This window comes from Patagioenas fasciata, chromosome Z, assembly GCF_037038585.1.
Source record: "Patagioenas fasciata isolate bPatFas1 chromosome Z, bPatFas1.hap1, whole genome shotgun sequence".
In the NCBI taxonomy this organism is placed as follows: Eukaryota; Metazoa; Chordata; class Aves; order Columbiformes; family Columbidae; genus Patagioenas; species Patagioenas fasciata.
The window spans coordinates 47,782,939-47,797,516 of NC_092560.1; the positions used below are offsets into that span (position 1 = coordinate 47,782,939).

At 34.4% G+C, this 14,578-nt stretch overlaps 1 protein-coding gene across 2 annotated transcripts in view; it reads left to right on the plus strand.

Moving 5' to 3' along the window:
* The window catches only part of MAN2A1 (mannosidase alpha class 2A member 1), a 114,569-nt gene that overhangs the window by 24,823 nt on the left and 75,168 nt on the right, over positions 1–14,578 (plus strand). For both annotated transcript variants that reach the window (XM_065860343.2, XM_071802680.1), the window contains 4 exons: positions 7,404–7,575; positions 9,377–9,504; positions 11,037–11,210; positions 13,622–13,808. In XM_065860343.2, the coding sequence (XP_065716415.1) occupies positions 7,404–7,575; positions 9,377–9,504; positions 11,037–11,210; positions 13,622–13,808 (661 nt within the window). The remainder of the gene's footprint in view (positions 1–7,403; positions 7,576–9,376; positions 9,505–11,036; positions 11,211–13,621; positions 13,809–14,578) is intronic.

Here is a 14,578-nt window from a genome sequence, read left to right on the forward strand (position 1 = left end):
AACCCCTATTTATTATTTAAGAGGGTCTCAGTTTTTCAACAGAAAATCTGTATAGCCCTCTGAAGTTAACTGTGGTGTTAAGATAAAAGAAAACTTAAACATAAAAATTTGATGCTGTTAATATACTATGGAGTTTGAGCTTAATTTTCTGTTGACTGGATCTGGATATGATTTTCAGGTGACTTCACAGTTTCCCTGGCATGTTTGGAACACAGATTATTTAGACTTCTGTCTTGCCCACCAAAATATAAGAATAGGTTAGTATGAAGCTGAAGCAGGGAAAAAAAAAAAGCTAGTTGAATGACATCTGCAAGCTTTAGCTTTCAAAGTTTCAGACTGTAAATTGGAAGTTCACCAATTAATATAATCATGTTGTGTTTTAGTACGAAGACAGATCAGTCACCATTGTTTGTCTAGAAGTTGTTTTCCTTTTTTTTTAAACAGCAACAGTGTATAGCTTTTCTTCTAAAAAACCTCAGTAACTAGGAAGGCCATGTAAAGACGACAAAATATACGTTGAATGGTAGTCACCTAATTTTGCTGTTGTAGAGGAAGAGGAGATCCAGCAATAGAATAGGAAACTGGACAGCTCACAAATGCTCTGTGACGTGCTGAATTACAGAAATAGGAGTTTTATTCCTGGCTCACTTCGCAGTATTTCTGTGGTTGCATATGAGGTGGTAGGGGACATCTAGCGAGAGAGATTTTTCTTCTTCCTTTGTCTGAGGAAAAAAAAAGTATTCAGGGCTGTTCCATTTAAAATTGTCAGGACTCTTACAGAGAGCATACTTTCGATTCCTGATCAGTAGAAATTTTCTTCCCATCTTAGTTACGAGGGCAGCAGATTTGATATAGCAAAGCAGAAACAGACCTTGCATTGTGTAAACCTAACACAGAAGTCTAATTAATATTTGTGAAGTACCTCATGGTTCATGACAAATTTTGCTTTTGGTAAAATGTGCAATCATTTGAGGTTTTATCTATGCTTGTGAAATTAAATGTGATAAATATGTAATTCTTGTGGCCGATCGAGCAGAGATCTTTTACAAGTTAAAGTATACCATCGCAAAAGTAAATACACTGTCGTACCTTTTTAATAATGGTGTGTCTGCTTCTACCTAAATGACTTTATTTCAGAGAATATTTTTGGGGAGCAATTTATCTTCTGAATCAGAATGAAAACTTTAACACAGGAATGTGCCATGTGGCTTTCTGTCTTATTCTGGTTTATACTATGACAAATAGAAAATTGAAAAACAACCTTAGACTGCTTTTAGTTTTGATGTTGAGATAGCCTTGCCTGAGAGACTTACTGTTTCTCAAGTTTTTTTTTCACATTCTTGGCTAATAAGCCATTCATCTTTATTGAAAAAATACTTCTTTTTGGTGAAGTTAGTTCTAAAATGTTATATCAGAAACACCTGTAAGATATTAACTTGTATATTTATTTAGTTTTGATATCATAAAAGATGATGCAGGATTTCTAAACTCAACAAAATTGATGTGTAAAATCTATGCGTTAAAATAAGGGGTGTTTTTAATTGCTTGATCTACGAAGGAGCTAATGCTAAATTCTTTCCATGTGTAATCATACTTACTAAAATGCAAATAAAAACTTAGCTTTATATTTGTTTCTACTGTTTGCATTACTGTCATTATTGTGTGCCTGTGTGTGATCAGCTAAACACATACAACATGCTTAAGTTCTCCAAAGTACTGATAATAACTCATTGCTGCATGTCCCTGGAGCATGGATGTAATTTAAGAAGTAAGACATTCTCCTTCAGCCTATGATTCTTTCTTACTCCCTTAACTGTAAAAACAGTTATTTGTGTCTTTTTCCAGGGATTAGAGGATGAAGCATAACTGTAAAAAAAAAAAGTTTTTTTTTTAGTAAATCAGGTGTACATTTTAAAAATCCAAGAACTGAAGTTCCACTAATTTTATTGCAAAGAAATTGCTTTTATTTTTTTGGAAGCTTATAATGCTGGCTGAAATTTAATGTGTGGGTTTTTTTTTTTTTTTAATTCTACCAAAAATTAATAAATTACTCAAGTTTCTTAGGTTGCAAGAGGCAGCATTGCTGTGTGAGTTTTAGAGTCAGTGAAAGTAATTATTATGTGCTGTAAAGTAAATCAGAGATACAAACTGCCCTAAAAAAAGCATTAATCTAACAAGGGATAGTATTCCAGACATTCATTAATGCCTCTTCATTAAAACAGATTTTGTGAGAAACTAGACATTTTTTAAAGACATGTTTCCACTTAAACATTGGAGGATGACTTATGGTTGTAAGCAATTGAAAAATCTTGTTTGTTTAATTTCAGTAGTTAATCTTAAACCAAAAGACAAATACAGATGTCAAAAACAACCAACCAATCAACACCCCCCCCCCAAAAAAAAAAAAAAAAAAAAAAAAAAAACAACCCAAAACCAAAACTAGCAAAAAAACAGCCTGGAGATACATGTAGGCAGTACTCAAATACTCTTGGTAATAATGATTTTGTGTTTTTAAAGTTGATTGGTGACTTTTGTAATTATCAAATTGTGAAGTGCTTTTACTTTAGTTACTTTTAAAATACTGTTGATCTGTCAACTTCTGTTATGATTTTCTCCTGAAACTTTGCCTGTATCTCTACAAAGTGTCAACTGTGTAAGACACAACACCTTTTTCTAGCATAAGGAGCAGATAGAGCTTCTAGAAGGAAATTTGACTGGAAAGTGTAGGCAGGAATAGTGGGAAATCAGTTAATTAAATGCTTCAGGATTTTTTACATAAATAATTGATTGCATTGACATTGGAACGTGATGCTTGGAGTCTGCTGTTGCCCCAAGAAAATTTGCATTAACAAAGTGGTGCAAAAAAAGTGAAAAAACAGGTAACTGCATGATGGTGGTAAATCTCTGAGAGGGTGGGAGGATGGGCAGGAATCAGGTTTCCATGCTTTTGAGGACAAACGAGGCAATCAAAAGGAAGCAGCTTAACAGTGTATACCCTCTCTTGCTATTACACGGGTTGGCAGAAAATGAAAGTAACTGGCAAAGTCCTGAATATGTAGTAAGTCAAGACTAGCATAAGGCCATTAAAGTCAGTATTATATTTTGTCTTGTTTACATTTTTGTGTTGACAAAGATCCTTACGTAGATTTGAACCAATTAGTGTTTTTTTGCCAATATTGACCTACTTAGTTTTGGTATTTGCAGCTTTAAACTATTACACTTTTCCCATGTGTAAACTGTATATATGTTAAAATTTTCCTGATCCAAACACACTGGGAAATCTTTTCTTTCATCTTGGGAATAAAATCTTAGTTTGTGGATAAGCAAAAGAATGAACTTAAGTTTTACTAGATTCTTATGTGACATCAGGGACTGAGGTGTGAAATATTAAATATAGCATGGTAGTCTTTAGTAGCAGACTTAGGGCTAGGAACTGTAAATTACTTATTCCTTGTTCTGTTCAGCTTTTGATATTTCTTTTTTTTTTTTTTTTTTTTCCCAATCTTCATGCCTCTATGCAAAATTGGACAGCCTCTGTAAGTCATGGGGTTAAGAGCTATAAATGGCACGAAATTTTAAAAAGAACGAATGCAAGACTCAGCACCTGGGATGGAGTGAGACCAATCACAGGTGTAAACTGGGAGAGCAGTGTCTGGGGAGCAGCCCTGCAGAACGGGCCCTGGGGTGCTGGCTGACAGCAGCTCAGTGTGAGTCAGCAGTGTGTGCCCTGCAGCCCAGAGGCAAAACCCATCCTGGGGGCATCAAACTCGGCACCGCCAGCGCTTGGAAGAGGGGACTGTCCCCTGGATTCAGCCTTGGTGCAGCCTCACCTTGAGCACTGTGTGTGGTTCTGGGAAGATGTGAAGGTCCTTACATGACATGTCCTGTGAGGAGCAGCTGAGGACTCTGAGTTTATCTAGTTTGGAGAAAAGGAGGCTGAGAGGTGACCTCATTGCTCTCTACAGCTTCCTGAGCAGGGGACGTGGAGTGGGAGGTGCTGATCTCTTTTCCCTGGGATCCAGGGATAGGACATCTGGGAATGGCTCAAAACTGTGCCAAGAGAGGTTTAGACTGGACATTAGGAAGCGTTTATTTACTGAGAGGGTAGTTAAATACTGGAAGAGGCTTCCTAGAGAGGTGATTGGTGCCCTAAGCCTGACAGTGTTTGAGAGATACTTGGCCAGTGCCCTTAATAACATGCTTTAGCTTTGATTAACCATGAAGTGGTCAGGCAGTTGGACTAGCTGATTGCTGTAGGCACCTTCCAACTGAAAATACTCTATTCAGAAAAAAAGTAGATTTAATTGCAAGAAGGCTGACATGTGGTAATTAAATTTTGGAGGGCTTTCTCTTGGCTCACAACTAATTTTGTGAATGTTGTAAATATTTCTAGGACTTTCTGAAGTGTGTTCAGTGTGCTTACCATGTAACACCCTTCTGGTAGAGCTTAATAAACTGAATATATTAAAACAATCTCTAATTGTAACACTGCTCTTTCTACATCATATTGTGTTCTTTTGCCAGCTGCTTTTTCGTTTAGCTCTGTGCTGCTTCATTTTGGTTGGTTTGCTATGTTTTTCAAGAATGTTTAAGATTAATTCAATGTAAATTTGCTTTTATTGCTGCAATATGAAAAGATGCTGAAATAGTTTATTGTGATGATATATTTCCGTATAGGAAAAATGTAGGATGGCTGTAGTTCATCCTTCCTCTGTTAGTTGTGTGCTAGCATGATATTGTCTCTTGCAGAAGAAATTCCTAGTAAAAAGCAGTAAATTTATAGTCTGCTACACGTGGATCTTTTTATGTAAATATCAGGAAAATATTTATTTGATTTGTTGAAAAGTATATGAGCATTGAAAAAGATTAATTGATTATGAGATCTCAATTATTCGTGTGAAAGTGTGCATTAAAAGAAAAGCGCTTACTTGAAATAGGCAAAGATCACAACAAATACTGGTTGAAACCAGCACAAAAGGATAAGTCCCGCTTATTCATTGCTTTTCTGTTTTCAGTCTTAATGAAACTTTTGTGTAAGAATAATTTACTTTCAACTTGTTTGTATTAAACTGTTTCCATGCCTCTGAAGAAAGTTTTAAGTTTAAATTTTAAGCCCTCATATTAATTGTCTTGAAAAAATGTATCTTTCCGCTTTAAGATAAAGTAGACCCTAATGTTCTAGCTGTACAGAATCTAGTGTGGTTGTGTGGTTTTTTTTTTTTTTTTTTAATATATTGAGGTAGAACTTTTCCTCTGGAGTTTTATATTTTTATTTCCTCACTTGCAAAATGAAAGAGTAGATTTTTGAAAACATGTGGTGTTTTTGTTTGTTTCTGAATACTTTATTAAATTTGACTTTTACAAAATGAGAATGGAACCTGAAAGTAGTGTAACCAAAGAAAGAGTACTCCAGTTTACAGAAGTTACTCCTAATTACGAGATTTGTTATTTGAAATATAATTATCAATTGGATGTGAACTGGAGAAGAATGCATATTGTCAAATTACATTAGCTCTGCATTTCTGGTTAAGAACATCATAATTTATTTTTTATCCCTAAGATAAAGCATAGTATATTCTTTCTGAATCAATATTCAAACTATTCTATAATAAAGTGGTTTTCTTTTATTAGACTGAATAATTATAATTATACTGAAATTTTCTGCATTTGTTAGGTTGGTGCAAAAGTAATTGCAGTTTTGGACCGTGAATTTTAAATCTTTGTAACTAGGGTCAAGCACGTTGTTATTAATCAAAATAAGAACCATTACAAGCAACATATTTTTGTCAATGAGAAATGAGTCTGTTCATTCCTGCAGCATAAAAGTCTGTGCTTCAGGAGTCGATGAACTTTTGGAAAGCAATTTCTGGATCCTGCTGGTTGTGGAAGCATTTTCCCTGCAAAACGTTGCTTGAAGAAGTGGCAGTCGCTTGGCGAGAGGTCAAGTGAATATGGTGGATGAAGCAAAACTTTGGTAGCCCAATTCATTCAACTTTTGAAATGTTGGTTGTGTAACGTGTGGTTGGGTGTTACCGTGAAGTATTGGGCCCTTTCTGTTGACCAGTGCCGGCTGCAGACGTTGCAGTTTTTGGTGCATGTCATAGTTTTGCTGAGCATCCTTCTCAGATGTAATGGTTTTGCTGGGATTCAGAAAGCTGAAGTGGATCAGACTGGCAGCAGACCACCAAGCAGTGACCATGACTTTTTTTGGCGCAAGTTTGATTTTGGGAAGAGCTTTGGAGGTTCTTCTTGGTCCTGCCACTGAGCTGGTCTTTGCTGGTTGTTGTATAGAATCTGCCTTTTGTTGCACATCACAATCCGATTGAGAAATGGTTTGCTTTTGTTGCATAGAATAAGAGAAAATGACACTTCAAAATGATGATTTCTTAAATTTTCAATCAGCTCATAAGGCACCTGCTTATTGAGCTTTTTTCACCTTTCCCATTTGCTTCAAATACTGAACGACTGTAGAAGGGTCAATGTTAAGTTCTTCAGCAACTTCTCATGCAGTTGTCAGAGGTTAGTCTTCGGTGATTGCTTTCAGCTGGTTGTTGTCAACTTCTGGTGGCTGACCACTACGCTCCTCATCTTCAAGACTCATGTCTCCTTTGTGAAACTTCTGGAACCATCACTGCACTGTACATTTGTTAGCAGTTCCTGGGCCAAATGCATTGTTGATGTTGCAAGTTGTCTCTGCTGCTTTATGATCCATTTTGAATGCAAATAAGAAAATCACTTGAAAATGTAGCTACTCCTACATTTATAGTCTTAAAATTACATTCGCTCTTTGAAGGCAACTGCCAGGCTGATGTGGCCCCCAGTGAAAATGAGTTTGACACCCCTGCATTAGTGGCTCTTAATTTTCTCCTCAATCTGAAGGTGTAAGATGCTGTTCAGTTGTTTTACATAAAGTAGGGTGATAGAGAGCTTGATGACTTGAAAGAAAAGCTAACACATTGAGAGAAGGATTAGGGAGAGTTGGGCTATGTGTGTTGGGATTATGGCTTGGGCTGGGATGATGATTTGTTGGTAGATGTGAGAGATGAGGAAGCCTAGTGAAAGTTATCAGGAAGACCAGCTTGTCGATATGTACGTCTTCATTTTCAACTAGTTAATTTCTGCTTAGATGAGAAAAAAAAATCCACATTTTCTTTAAATCTGTGTTTTCTGTTATGAAAATAGAAAGTATTTTCTAAACATTAAAAATATATTCCATATTTTTATATGTTTAGGAAATAAAACATTTAAACTGTGTGAAAAGAAACTCCAGGAGATTTTAGCACATTGAACTGTCCACAGCATTTTAAGAAACTGCTTTACTTAAGTTTCTGTAGGGAGTGGGAAGAAGGCAGGTCTCTAAGACTGTTGACAGCAACTTAAATGTTTTATTTTCTTTTTGTTAGGTTGGCTGAAGACTTTTGATGATTATTTCAGAGATCAGACACAGCATATTTTAAATAACATGGTTATAAAACTGCAAGAAGACAACCGAAGGAAATTTATATGGTCTGAGATTTCTTACTTCTCAAAGTGGTGGGATGGAATAGATAGCCAAAAAAAAGATGCCATTAAAAGGTTTGAACACTGAACTATTTATCTTCCATATGGCATGGTCTGAGACTTTGTGTATCTGACTACACTGCAAACTTGAGATTTCACTTGTTGTGATGTGGAATTGCTAGAATAATTGACTAGTCGAGTTCTGATTTTTTGGAGGCTGCTTTTTTTTCTTTACAGTTACAAGATAAATATATATTTAGAGAAGAGAATTCGAATTACTGAGTTGCTGAAAAAAATGACTGAAAGTTTCATTGTACATCCATGAAAATGTCATTCAAATTGTAATGGCGTTGTGATTATAAACTTCATTTGAAGGCACATTGACGTTTTGGCAATAAAATAAAAACAATATTTCGTATTAGTTAGTTATATAGGGCAATTTTTATTCAGTTGCAACACAATTATGAATTGAGATTTTTTTTGTTCTTATATATGTGTAGTTTTTATAAATATGCAGCTGCTTAAGTGGTAAAGTAGTACATACTCTACACCCTTGGTCTTAGTTATTTTAAAAATCGTAACTCAAAATGTAATACAGAAATAAAAGGTTTACCTAGATATTAAGACAACAGAGTGTGCTGCTTGGATAAACTTGAAGTAAAGATCTAGTTTGGAGTTTTCAGAAAGGTGTGGTTTGGGGTTTTTTGGTTGGTTGTTTGGGTTTTGTGTTTTTTTGTTTTTTTGTTTTTTTTTTTTTTTTTTGTTTTTTTGTTTTTTTGTTTTTTTTTTTTGTTTTTGTTTTTTTGTTTTTTTACTTTGCTTTAAGACAAGATCCAACAGTTCTTGGCTCTGCTCTGTGATGCCCTCCTCATGACCCTTTTCAGGATGCATAAGTTGCATCTTGAAGGCTACGAGAATCTCACAGCTGCAAAGGTTGGGTAGTACTGAAAATTTTGGAAATTACACAGAAAGCTACCAATTGAAAATTGATGCACAATGCATGAGTATTACAGCACAGCTGTTGCTTTTGAGATTAAAAAGATCCCTTGGACCAAAATAAACAGTACATGGATAAGTCACTAGGGAAATATGACCTTTCTTGATGTGAGACAGGTATTGGTTAAACTGCTGTAAGACTTACAGAAGCTACACTGGAGATTATTTTTGCTGTATGGTTTTCATTACTCTTATGGATATTATCTGTAATATGACTAAGTTTTAGTAAGTTTACTGTATTTCGTTCTTGAATTCATTTAGCGTTTATATGGCATTGTACAATGTAAGTGCTGAAATTACATTATTGAACTTTAGGCACCACCTGATGCTGGAATCACTGACATCTTAATAAAGAGACTGGATCATCCAGTGATCGGTTTCAAGAAGGCATTTCAATGAGTGAAATGGTCTGAAACCTTTATAGATAGAATAAACTTGGAAGCTCTATCAGCTCTCTAAAACAATAAAAAGAATGATAGATCAAAGGTGCGGAGGTATTAATAGTGCTTGAAATGTGCAATGCCTATGCATCTTGCTCAATTGGCCTCCAGTACTGTGGCACATACACTTTTATTTTTCTAATCTATGCAGGAAATAGCCTTCTTCCTGATGAAACAAAAAAAAAAAAAAATCAAATATTATGGTACATGCAGTAGAACTAATAGTTTTAGTCACACAGAGACATTAAAAATGTCACTGTTCATCTGTTAATTATTTCCATGTTAAATTAAAGAAGTCTAGTTGAGTGATGGAAGTAGCACAAGCGATTTATATTTTGACATCTTTTCCCTGGTAAATACCTATTGGATATTTGGAAATTGATTTTTTAAGAGTGTATTTTTATATGTAAGATTTTTAACAAAATTTACATATTTTTCAGGTTAATGAAAGATGGACAATTTGAAATAGTAACAGGAGGGTGGGTCATGCCTGATGAAGCCTCTTCTCATTATTTTGCTTTAATTGACCAACTGATAGAAGGACATCAATGGCTAGAAAAGAACCTTGGTATGTAGCTTGATCTAAAATGTATGTGTGTTAATACATTAAGTCAATTAGAAAACGCTTTTTTGTGTTTCTGAGGTGCTTAGAAGGCTCTCTTTACTCTGCTTTCCAGAAGCATTAAATCAGACCACTTACTGGAAGCTATAGGACTGAGTATAGTATTTGCAATTACTGTTTGCAGTTAGAAGTTCTTGGATGAAGTGTATTTAAGTGATTTTATGCCATAAATTTTGTCTCAATCAATGAAAGGTGTACATGGTATATTAACATAATAGAATATAACACTAGATAATGCTCAGTTGTAGGTCCTGTGCCTCTGGTATCACAAACAGTTTCAGACTGTCATTTCTGTCTTTTGAAAATCATTACAAAGGCCTTAAAATTACTTAAAATTGATATTCTGTTCCTGCGTTTTAATTTGTACTCCAGCCTGTGTATTCATTAGGGTCTCATATGCAAGACTTTAAAAAAATAAATATAAAATTTAGTAGCAGTTCTTGTAGCAGTACTAGTTATAAAACCTAAACCCATTGTAATGTTAGAATCTTCTATATTAAAAAAAAAAAAAAAAACCAACTCATTCTTTTTTGTAACTTTGAGGAATTACTGACTGCAGTAGCATTGGCCGAACTGTTCTGGTGGCTTTGGGAGTGTTGGTTTATTTGTTTATAAGTACAGATAAAGTTTCATAAGTAGAGATAACCCTTTTTATATAGAAAATATTTTTACAATGATTTTAATAGTAAGTTAACATCACTTTATCCACTTAACTGAAATTATTTTGAAAAGCTCTTTTGCTATGTTTTTCTTGGATTAAAATTTCCACAGACAAAGCTTGACATTGTTAACAGATAGGGGGAGAGAAGGCCTAGTAAAAGTTCATGCATTCCCTACTGTTTTTTTTGGTAAGACAGTAAAAATGTGGCTAAGGAACCATGTTGTAGAATCAGTTAAATAAGAGTTAGATACAGCTTCTTTACTTGCTAGTGTGAAGTTCAGTGCAAACATGTTAATCAACATGATTTTAATGATTTCCAACCAATAAATCAGAAGAAAATTTAGTTCCAAATCCATCAAAGTTTAACATTATTTAAATTAAAGTGAAAATTTAACAAGCTACAGCATCAGTCTCCCTCCATTCATTTTCTTTTGGCTTTCCTTTCCAATTGTAACATCTGTCAACTAAAAGTGAAAAAGTAGATGTATTTCATTATGATTCTATGTAAAGATGTTTGAGACACAATTGAAATATTGTAATAATGTAGAGTACTAATATCAGTTTTTTATGCAGTTACACAGAATGCTTTGCCTCTAACACATTTGATTGTTTTTGTTTTGTTTTTAATGAATTATCTGTTTAATTCTAGCTTGTTAATTCCAGGATGTGTTCTGCAGGAGGCTTAATACTCAGCTGTATATTTTAATTTATCTTCTTGGAAATTCTAACTTTAGTGCTCTGATTTGAATTATATTAGTATAGCTTTTTTTGAGTGAAAAGTAAAACTTTCCTTTTTTACTGTTTTATGTGTAAACAGGAGTAAAACCAAAGTCTGGCTGGGCAGTTGATCCTTTTGGGCATTCACCAACAATGGCCTACCTTCTGAAACGCACAGGATTTTCCAATATGCTTATACAGAGAATTCATTACTCAGTTAAAAAACATTTTGCAACACAAAAGACCCTAGAATTCTTTTGGAGACAGAGCTGGGGTATGTGGTTTTCCTTTATGTCAATTTGTGTTGTTAATTTACACAGTTAAAAATATGGAGAGTACTTGAATAAATGCTATGGAAATCTTTACAGAACAGGTTATTTAGAAAACTTACTGTAAGCTTGAAAATTTTAGACTTGTAGTTCTGTTAGAAATAATTTTAATCTAGGTTAAGTTTTGGATTTTTTTTTTAAGTAGCAGAAAGCGAATTTGAGTGTCTCTGTGTTAGGAAAGCGGTTAAATATAAAAGCTGTGTTATTGCCATTGTTACCAGTTTCTTCTCTTTCATTTTTGCTTTTGCTTATTTCCCTTCTCCCACATTCCTTACAAGTATATAGAAAAAAAGTAAATGGGGTGGAATATTCTTTTTCCTTTCCTCACTTCTTTGTTTTCTTCCTCCTACTCCGACTGTGTGGAAATAAAGTGGAGGAGAATTAACATTTCTCTCAGAGAGAGAAAAGAAAAAATGTGAATATCTGAAGGTGGAGAGATCTGTCTTATGTTCTTACTAAGGAAAAAAATTTTAAGCAACCAGTTTTCCTCAGCTGGTGTGACAAGTTAATGTCATAATTTACAGTAGCATTCTGTGGACTTGAAATTTGTAGGTTATCTTTAGTAAGAAAAATAGATAAAAATATTTCACCATTTTAACTTGCAATGAAATTCTCATCTAAAGCTTTATTCTTAGAATAAATTCAAATATTTTTTTGATATTTTTATACAATATAGAAGATGAAAGTTTTCCTAGCTAATGTAGTGTTTACACCTTAGCAAACTGATGTGCCTGTAAATGAATGCACTTTTATATATGAATATTTTGTTTTGCTTTGTACCAGGGTTCTAATAAGCTGTATGATGAATGTATGTGTAGTTGAGGTTTTGGTCTTTCTGGTTTTTGAAGTAAGATAGAATATCACCACTTTATCAATAAAGGGTCAGACAAACATATTTAGTAGTTATTATTTAAAGGTGGTGGTGATTTTGAACGTCTGTGTTTTTAATAAGAAGTTGTAGGAAGGAAGGTATTTGGAGAAAGCAGTATGTTGCACAAGTACACTTGACTTGAGGAAAACATACCACTGTAAAAGAATATGTAAGAAACTGACACTTTGGAGATTTTACTTTGAATGTTGATGTATGACACTCAATGTACAGAACACTTAATTGACAGGCCTCTTTCCTGAACAGTTGCATATATATCACATGCATTATTTGCTCTAGTGTTTGGGCTTCAAAAGAAGGCTTTTCAAAACAGATCACACAGCAAAAGTCACTGCATGCTCATCTGGGATAATATGTCAATAAAGAGAACTCCTGTAGTTGAAAAGTAAAGGCAGATACTTATGTAATATTACCTTTTTTAGTAATAAGCAGAAGTAAAATAGGAATTTTCAAACAAAGGTTCTGGATTGGAACTGTGATGACTTATGACGTTAAGGTTTTGAAAAGTGTTTTCATATGTATCGTTGGCATACTTAGAATTGAGATTCTGCGGCACATCTGCAGCATTCTTTTTTTTTTTTCCAGCATGAAATTACTTTAAGTTTTTAGTGCTGGAAATAGGTAACCAGCATTTAGTGGTTTTACCAGATAAATATGCTCAATGTTCTCTTAAGTTCTATGAGAACTTCAGGTTCTCTTTAAAGTTGAATTTTGAATTTTGACAGACCTTATGTTGAGACTTGAAAAAATATATTGCTACTAGTGGGTTAAACTTTAGGGAAAGGACTGACTACATGGAGAAGTTAGGATTGCAAAGATGGTCTCTGAAGTGCATATAAGCACGCATAATCTATCTACAAGCACATACTGTTAATATATTGAAGCTATGTGATCAAGAAATTAAGATATTGCTAAAACAAACCAATTCAAATGTTGCGCTAATGAGGTAATGACAGCAGAGTGGTGGTTTTTGGTTTGTGGTTTTGGTGGGTTGGTGATCGTTGGTGTTTTTGTTTTGGTTTCGTGGTTTTTTTTTGTTGTTTTTGTTTGTTTTTTGTTTGGTTGTTTTCTTTGTTTTTGGGTTTTTTTGGTTGGTTGGTTGTTTTGTTGTTGGTTGGTTGGTTGGTTGGTTTTGTTCATTCAAAAGTATGAAATATGTGTTTTGTTGACCTCTAAAATTCTGGCAATCAAGAGATTTATCTGGGTTACAAAACTGTAACATTTTGTTCCTACCTCTCTCAGTCATCTGCTGCTGATCATTCCAATCTTGGTTGCATCTCTGTTTTTAGCCTCTTTATATGTAAGATGGATACAAAGGTAGACTCCAGCTATAGATAGTCAAAGCAAGGAATTGTCTTAATCTGATGTTTTTCTTAAAATTCTCATATTAAGAACATGGAACTGATTTAGTTTTGGTAAATCTGAAAGGGCTTATTTTAAAGGTGTGCTCTACGTATTTAATTCCAGATTTGGGATCCAGTACAGATATCCTTTGTCATATGATGCCTTTTTATAGCTATGATGTTCCTCATACTTGTGGTCCAGATCCAAAAATATGCTGCCAGTTTGATTTCAAACGTCTTCCCGGAGGAAGAGTAAGCTGTCCATGGAGAGTTCCACCAGAAGCTATTCATGTTGGAAATGTTCAACACAGGTACAGTTTTTGCATATTCTGCACGGGAATAACTTTAAAAGATCAAGGGTTTGTGTTGGTCAAGGGTGATATCTAGCGTAGCTTGGTGAATTTATATAGTTTTTAAAATAAACTTGTTATAGGAAAATAATACCTATTACTTTATGTTTGCTCTTCAGGACGTAATTGATAGTGAAATTTGAAGATAGGTTAAAATTACTGAAGATGTATTACGTAGTTTTCCATTTGTGGTGCATGAGTCTATTACTATCTCTGAATGGTAGACAGAACATAGTCATCTATTTGGTTATAGTCATGTTACTGATTTACTGTATTTTTTTGCGAATTTTATAAATACACGGTGATCAGTCTCCTTCCAGTGTAAGACTTCAGGGACAGCATGGTGTAGTATGCTATAACTGCAAATGGTGAGATTTTTCCATGGTATATCCTTGCAAAAGTTGGCAATCTGTAGCCTAGGTTTCCTGAAGTGAACACTTTCAGTCAATCTGAATCCTGTCTTAATGTCCAGAGGGAGCAGGGAGAATCACATGAACCTCGATTTTATTTTTCAAATAGAAATACTGAGTTGGTTTGCCGTGGGTAAGAATCAAGCTTACAGTTTAGAAAACTTTTCAGTTTTTAGAGGAGGGGGGGAAAAAAACAAACCAAAAAAAGCACACCAACAAAAATCCAACACAAAACCAGAAAACATGAAAGGGAAAAAGATTATACTCTGGAGTCCTGTTACTATTTCCAGGCCTTCAAACCATCCCCAAGTTCAAGAGTTT